We start from the raw sequence: 8,577 nt of genomic DNA on the forward strand, positions 1-8,577 counted from the left end.
ACAAACATAATGTGAGAATCCTTTTACAATTTATGGCAATGCTTTTAAATGAGTATCTCTTCAAACAAGTTTAATGTCACACTCACTACAAAGTCCTCAGTTTGTAAGTGCCACAATATTGCCATTAAACTGGTCTTTGTTTGTAGTACAGTGCACATGACAGTCATGAAAGTAAACCCACATTCATTTACCCATAGTCTTTTGAGAGGAAACAGTGAAAGTCAGAAGCTATGAAAAGTGATGTTTGCTCATTACAGGCATTCCAGCACCTTCCGTCAGGGCATCATGACTTATCAGAGTGACAGAGTTAAGTGCTTTGGAGTGCTGGTAGTTTCAATGGTCTTTTTCATCACTGCCCAAACTTAATTGTCCTACCACTTCAGTTGATATGAAAGGATACTGACTAGTCTTGAGGTGCCTATTCAGGAAGTTATATTTACACAGCACATGTAACCTGTCTTTAGGTGACATAGTTTTTTGTGAGACAAAGAATAACACAATTGTATTTATGTGCTTGACTTTACTCAATAGCATATCAGTAGTGGTTTTACAAACTGCCCATTGAAACCTCACTTAAGTGTAAAGCAGAGAGATTTGGTTGTTCACCTCGAAACCATTAATAATACATTGTAGGCTAAAGTTCCTTTTTTTTTACATGTATGAAAATTGTAGCAGCATTAATTCAGAACAGTTTCCCAAACATCATACGACTAGAATGTCTGTAATATATTTATATAAGCTAAAAGTACAAGTCTAGCTTCATTTGATGGAGGAAATAGTCATAAACTGCATACTCCTGTCCAGGGTACATTCAAGTGGATGAGAGATGACATGTTGTAGGCAAAAGCTGCACTGATTGGATGATCCCGTACATTCTTGTGGGGTTTTACCCATGTCACCTATCAGTATAAGCAAAGGGCTATTGAAGCATGAGGAAATAGCTTGAGTAAATATGCACACTAACTTTGAAATCTGAATAATGAAAGTTAAAACCAGTAAAACATGTCACAGGTCTGTCTTTTTTTCAGTTAATTTGTGGAAAGCCCTAACTGGCCTCATAAAATGGTTTTCCTAGAGGATGGCAGTATTTTTCAATTGCCATCATAGGACAATGCATTATTTCCTGATCTAAATTCCAAGGTAACAGGAATTGGGTCATGGATGATGCTAGCATATTGCATCAATCATTCTGCTGTAGTGGGTTATACATGGTATTTTTGTATTTTGTAGTGAATGCCTAAATATTTCATACCTTGTACCAGTATTTGATAGGTTGGTGGTACATCTACAAGTCTATAATGATATCATTGCTAACCGCAGCCTCTTGTCGTCAGTACAAATTATATACACATGTACAAGGCTTGACATTCGCTCTATTGAGGCCGCAGTAAAAATTGCTGTTGAATGTCCAAGCTTTCAAAAAGCATACCTTTTGGTTGCCCAATTTGGCAACTAAAATTCAAAATATATTGCTATATTTCCTTTTATAGTAGGTCACAGATTTTTTATTTTTTTATTTTTGGGGCCACCAACATTTCAAATATAATGATTTCATATGGCTGAATTGACTATTAAAAAAAACCTGTGTCAAGCATTGGTATATTCATGTATAATAATACATACACATTTATCTATTTATTTATTTCATTTCAGTTCTACCTGTGAATGTTTGACATATATTTTCCCCAAGTAATATAAGATTAAGAGAAAAACCCTATGTGTCAAAAGTTATTTCATGGTGAAATTGAACTAGGCAGCATTTGAAAGTATGCATGTATACACTATGAGTTATAGACAAGAGATAAACAATAGGTTTTTTTTTTGGGGGGGGGGGGGGGTGTATCCACCTCAGGAGAGAGGATTCATCTTATTTTGGTGCCGTTTTCCGGCCGTCATCCGGAATGGACTGCCGACAACAGTCTGGGATCTCGTATAATGCAGCCTTCTTTGGTGTAGATCCACATGCTGTGTTGACGTATGTGGCCTGTCCGGAATTCCCTTCTTCCTCTTTTACAGCAGCAATGTCCTGGTACACTGGGTTGGGCGTACCAGAACTTCCAGGTGGAAGGGTCAGGTCTTGGTATAGATGTGGGGCACTCTTGTTTGCGTGCAATGACAGCTCAACTTTAGTGCTCTGCTTTTTTGCTTTCATCCTCATTACTTTGCTGAAAATGAAAGAAACCATCAGAGATCTGAAGTATAACCTACACTGGATTTTGTGAATCACTTTATTTTGTTTGTGACATCCTGAGAGTGATACATGTCTATCTATCACATGCATGAGCATTTTGTTTCATACTTGTGTAGGATTGTTCTGAAATATCAAAAGTTGCACTTTACTCACTAAAAAAAGCAAGTAAAAATGTACACCCTTGAAGGAGTGAATAACAGAAAAGAGTGAATTTAGAGTGAAATTGGAGTTAATTTTGAGTGAAAATGTTCTTTTTCACCCATTTAAGAGTGACCTCAGGGATCACATGAAGATATTGGAGTGATCCCAAGATTAAAGATTTTCACTTAATTATTCTTTTTTTTTTAGAGAGAGAGAGCACATGGTGAGAAAAAAAAAAACTTATGAGGAAGTAATGTCATTTTGTGTGTGTGTGTGTGTGTGTGTGTGTGTGTAAATCTCCTGACTTGAGTGTATGCATCACAGCTAAAAGCAGCCAAAGCTGATATTTTTTTCTTTGCTTTTTTTTTTTAAGTCTTGTGATGCAGCTCGAGTAAGCAAAGACTGCAGAATCGAAAATGAAACTTCAGTTACAAACTGTAATATCTAACATTTATTTATACAAGTGGGTGTGCCATCCATCATTTTCCCTTTATAGAGATTACATCTGCTTTCTGTCCTTCATTATATTGAGGGATAATAATGTTCTCGTCTTTAGACATCGAAATACATTGTATTACTTATGGTGTCTATAACAAAATGATTTAGATCCCACTAGATTGTTTTTTTTTTTGTGTGTGTGTTTTTGTTTAATGAAAATTAAATTGGAGTTTATAATCACATTTTTGGATGTATGATGTTGTTTTCATGTTGAGTTACATATCCAATGTACATATGTTCAGTTTCATATCTAATGTATGTTCTATTAAATTGAGGTATCATACAGAAGATTATATTGCACCCTTTGTCCACTGTGGTTCTCACAATTAAACTCACAATTAAACAGAGGATAGACAGTCCTGGCAACTGAAAGTACTTCTTCTTTCATGATCTAGTCTGGGTGTGGGACTATGGAACAGATGGTAAAGACATTCCACATACCATAGATATATGATGACGATGATGAGGAAAAAGTTGATAGTGATGGAAGTAGCAAATAATGCCCAAGCTGCCACAGATTTTTCTTGATGACTTTCCACCATGTCAAGAGACTCAGAGGGTGCATCTGTATAGTTATTATTTCAAAAGATAAAGAGAAGAAAGTTATCAAACTTGTAATCCCAAAGTATGCATTGTTGCCAAAGGGGCTGCATACCAGCTTTGAAAAAATATATCCTAGTAGACCCTATTCTGCTTGGTAGTCCATTTGTCAGAGGTACAGAAGCTGATATAGAAAGTACAATATCCACAAATTTATTTACTGTTCAGATATTTTAAATTACAGAGACAGGATACAAAACTCCTCAAAGATAGACAGCCTTATTCACATAGCCTGTCTGAATATCAAACACATGCAGAAATATCATGGTTAAAAATATGTGATTTATGTATAGATGCCGTCATTGAGAACAAAGATAATTGGAACTATTTTTAGTATTAAATCATTAATGTTTTAAGTCTCTATTGGTAGTTTTTGGTTATTGGTGGGTTTTTTTTTTTATACGAGATGAACACTACACAGCTACCTGTGTTCATTGCATTGAAGAAAGTCTTCAGTTCATACACACAACAACAAAAAAGCAAATCCCTTAATCAAAAATGCATAACTTTGTAAAGAAAATGTATGGAACAATATGATTTTACAGGGGTATTTCTTGTTGTATTTACTAATTATTCTTTTCAAAATGAGAATGATCTGTTCAATCAGTCATGAGAGAGCACACATTTAAGACAAAATGGTCACTTTTCAAAAGTCACAAGAGTCATCTTTGGAAGCCGGGGAACTATACTGTTAAAGGTGTATATTTAAGTGTTCTTGTTTTATCATCTATTATAAAACCCTCTCACACCTATCCTGACACTTACCACTTGTTTTCCCTTTTTCCTCTTTTAGGGCAAATGACTTTGTTCAACCTTAACTGCAAAATCCATTCTGTTTACTGAAAGAATTGACATCAGATATTGATACCAACATGTAGAAGTACATGTTTTGCACACATAAGAGGGAGTCAGTGTATTGTGGTTGAGCAAGCACACTGTAAAAATGGAGCAAGTAAATGCTAAAATGTAGGCCCTACTTTTAAAGAGGTCAAACATTGAATAATAAAACGACAGCACGTAAACATTCAACAAAGACAAAATGTTTTACAGACCTCCAAAATGACCTTTATGGCTTTCGAAGTGACCGTTTTGTCTTTAGTATGTGCTTACTCAGTTTTATGCATTTACTCGCAGATCACTTTCATTTTCACACAGAAATTTGTCAATTAGTCCAGTGGAAATGCTTCTGCCAAATTATTCCACTCAAAACTCGTACAGCAGAACACACCTGTTGCATACAGTGGTGAGTTTATTATAATGCTAGGCCCTGTCAGCTCATCAACCGGTCCATTGCTGGAATTCCGAGCCACTGACACACTTATGTGGTACTCTTTCCCTGGTTGTAGTCCTCTTATCACTGTCTCAAAATCTTCACTTGAATTGGAGTGAACTGATCGGGACACATGTGCAGCTGTAAAGCCGACGTGGACGACGTATCCGATGATGGGTCCATCACCAATGTCCAGGGATTCTTCCCACGCCCTCCATCTGACCCTAGCGAAATGGGAACCAATCTCGAGAGCCAATGGTGGACTGCTGAGCTGTGGATGCTCTGCGGATCGATATCATGTTTTAATATTTTAATCGAGATATTAGAGATTGTTTGATGTTCTCAGACTGGTGACAGGCATAAAATATAATTATGTAACACAAACACGCACACACACACACACGCACACACACACACACTTGGATGGACCCTCCTGGTATTAACATATAGCAAGGCAATGCAAGTATGCAAATTTTTCGATAAGATATTCATACATATATTTTTGTATATTCGTGATAAAATAAGTCGAACACATCCTTTATCTACTGAATGTGTGTGATACAACTACAAAGTTACACTGTTCTTTCCTAGTTTTCCTAATGCACCACACAATAAGGAGCACTCTATGTCAGCCATACCAACTGGACGCTCACAAATGTATCCTCTCTGGACATCGCAGTTATGATCATCCCATTGCCCATGGGAAGGACTGTTGGTTGCCGACAATCTGGTGGAGATTAAAGCTGCACAGTCTTGGTTAACGTTGTTGTTTGGCTCTCCGTTGTCCCAGAGCGAAGCGCTGAAGACGAAATAGAAAAACTTCTTATTCTTCCCACTTGATCTTACACTGCATAGAAAATACTTTCAAGCCTGAGACTTTGACATGAAATAGAAAAACTTCTTATTCTTCCCACTTGATCTTACACTGCATAGAAAATACTTTCAAGCCTGAGACTTTGACGGGAAAAAAAAAGAACAAAACTGTCCAACGACGAAAACAAAGTGATTTAAATTGCCTTGCGGCTGTAGATGAAAATCAAAATGTCATGTTGCATGCCATTTGGACAACTTTCAAATTTTGATGCGAGTGTATATACATGTATACATGAATTTATTATGCTGTGATATATCATATACAATATCAACGCAAATAAGCAAAGAATCGGATGTACATCCAGTATCTAGGAAATAAGATGACGGATAACAGAAAGAAAATAAGTTAGATAAAGCTACAGTTCTGTATTCTGTCGTGTATAACTCAGGTCTCAGGATTTGTTTGAGATGTGTGTGTGTGTGTGTGTATGTTTTCTCGCAAATGGCCTCGTTTGTTTTGTCCTTTTTTTCTTTAGAGAAGTAGTGAAATATGCCCCGTTTTGTGTTTTAAGCAAATTATCTATTATGTTCCCGGTTTGCGGGCTTTTTGCGAGAATATGTGTTAAAAAAACCCCGGATTTCGTTTCCTTGGTTAAAAGAGTTACAATGTAAGTTTTACATTAGTTTGCTCAATGTTGGTGTTACTGCATTTTGTCCTTGTATAGTGTAAGATTGACGTTATTGTGTATAATGTAGTTTGTCTTTTATATGATGTTTTGTTTTGTTTCTGTGAACGTTTTTGTTCTATGGTGTAAAATTGAACGAAATTCGAATAAAGAATAATTATCAACAAAAAAAAAGGTAATGTGGAAGCCAGTGTGATATTGCATTTGGCAGAAACCAGTTCATGATATGATCAAGTCATTGATTCTGGTCAATATCATTAAGAGGAAAGTAACGTTAGATTAGAACAACAAAAAAATGTAAATAGATAACGAAAGGAAAGTAATAACATGACACTGAAACAAAAACATATAGAAGAGGAACAAGGAAACGAGGAAAACGAAACGTCATATGCGAGTAGACAATATGAAATAATAAGAGTTGGGATGAAGCTGTAATTTGATGATGATAAATATAACAGCAGTGAGGGCATTAGCAAAAATTGAATTCGCACCTTATGATTCAATACAAGCTTTATAATTCACCTTTCCATCAAAGCTTCCCCATCAAACCATCGAAATTGCCTCTCCTCTAGTATATCAGTCAAACCGAAAAAGAAATATTGGCGTTCATTCGGCGAGTGCACAAGTAGATTTGACACAAATGTCTGCAGTTGGAGGGAAACAAAAACTGTTGATTATAATGTATTCAGAGGATGAATAATTGCGCACAATAAAGGACAAAGCTGTTTGTTAGCGCATCATAAAAATGCACCTCTAATTTTGGGTGATGTTCGTTATTCCTAAAGTTCGTCAATCAGGAAACAAAAAAAAAATAAAATAAAAACAGGATTCCTTAATCCCAATCTTTGTGACGTAATTCCGATTTCGATCCGTTGATAATGCTGGTACGTTATCCCGAAGGTTCGTTAATACGGAAATGACATCTGGTCTCGAATTTAAAAAGTTACAATACCTTATGTAATTTTTCGGTTGACTAATCTTCGGAATAACGAAACTTATTTCATTTTCGGATGAACTCACCTTCGGAATAACGAACTGTACCCTGTATATCTACTACAACCTTTCAAAGCATGATTTCAAAATTGTCATTACAGCTAGATTCCTCTTACTGCGTGACTTCTAACGGGCAAAGTGACATGACACACTTGTCATTTTAGCGCCCTTTTCAACTGCCGTATCTATATGGCAATGTGTGATGGACAAGCTTGTGCATTCATGAAAGTTCATACAATGTATGAACTAACAATTATTGTCATTGGAGTTGTGTAAGACCTATACATGTCAACAATCACAATTTCAGTTATATTTCAGATTTAGGGACTATCGGTATTACAGCGTGAGAGGTGAACAGTGATTTATCAATAAATTTACTTTAATGCAGTTTTGCTCTTTACAAAATACTATCACGTACAAAGCTTGATGGTATTTCGGTGAACTGACATAGCTGTGAAATGATGGAAATTTATGAGGTTACATTTTTTTTAAAGTTCGTATTTCCTCAAATGAAACAACGGTCATTATTTCAAAGTGTAGTTAATCCGAAACGAAAAAAAGGTCGTTATTCCCAAGCTTTAGGATTGAGAAAGTTCGTTTGCACGCACTGCCCCCCCCCCCCCCCCCCCCGTCTTCTGATAAACGAATGTTATTTCACCTGACGGTGATACGATTGCATCTGCTGCTGGTAGAATTGAGCGGGAAGCTACAAGCAGTTACGTCGTCACATAGATACTGTATTTATAAGTATTCATGTATATGTTATATTGTTACTTTTGTGATCTCAAGTGTACTTTCGAATCTGTATGTCTCTAAACGAATACTGTTCCCTCACCGAACTTCATTCAACGGAGCATCATGTGGCCTCTTATTATTTCAGATATCTTAAACTACTCTTCTCAAAATAATATGTCTTTAGCATTTTCTGTAATTTTGTCTAACTCCGGAAACCTGAAAAAGAACAAGGATGTGTAACGGTTATGGATGTTGTATAGGGCAGCTATATCACAAACTAATGATAATCCTTGGCTTACTATAGTAGATTTAATCACTCATGATGGAATGAGCTAATAGAAAGTTAGCCAAAAGTTATGACTAATTAGCCTCAGAAAAAAAAAAAACTTACTTCATGCTGATAGCAAGAAGATAACAAGAATGTCACGACACCTCAACGTTAATATTGCTACTTAATTCCGGAAAACTGAAAAGGAACAAGGATGTGTAAAGAACAAGGATGTAGAACAAGGAGACATGACCATATATCTCCTGTTCTCCGCTCACTCCATTGGCTTCCAGTACATTCCCGTATTACTTTCAAGATCCTATTTCTGACGTGCAAAATCACACGTAATCTTGCACCCATATATCTTCAAAACCTAGTCTCT

General features: G+C 36.2%; 1 protein-coding gene across 1 annotated transcript; it reads right to left on the reverse strand.

The window, feature by feature from the left end:
* Positions 1-1,828: 1,828 nt before the first annotated feature.
* On the reverse strand, positions 1,829-8,323 carry LOC139734909 (uncharacterized). The gene is made up of 5 exons (XM_071645689.1): positions 8,319-8,323; positions 5,339-5,499; positions 4,659-4,982; positions 3,272-3,395; positions 1,829-2,165 (listed from the first exon to the last, which is right to left on the reverse strand). Exons 1-5 carry the CDS (start codon positions 8,321-8,323, stop codon positions 1,868-1,870), a joined length of 912 nt encoding a protein of 303 aa, XP_071501790.1. The 3' UTR covers positions 1,829-1,867.
* Positions 8,324-8,577: the final 254 nt, after the last annotated feature.

Source organism: Diadema antillarum, unplaced genomic scaffold (assembly GCF_040938485.1).
Source record: "Diadema antillarum isolate AM-2024a unplaced genomic scaffold, OU_Dant_1.0 seq00000550_RagTag, whole genome shotgun sequence".
NCBI classification, from domain to species: Eukaryota; Metazoa; Echinodermata; class Echinoidea; order Diadematoida; family Diadematidae; genus Diadema; species Diadema antillarum.

What these genes read in the sequence shown, in the direction of transcription:
- LOC139734909 (XM_071645689.1), bottom strand. An exon ending in CATTTGTGAGCGTCCAGTTG is followed by an intron (nt 4,983 to 5,338) that starts GTATGGCTGACA and finishes ATCGATCCGCAG; the next exon opens with AGCATCCACAGCTCAGCAGT. An exon ending in CTCACCACTGTATGCAACAG is followed by an intron (nt 3,396 to 4,658) that starts GTGTGTTCTGCT and finishes ATAACTATACAG; the next exon opens with ATGCACCCTCTGAGTCTCTT.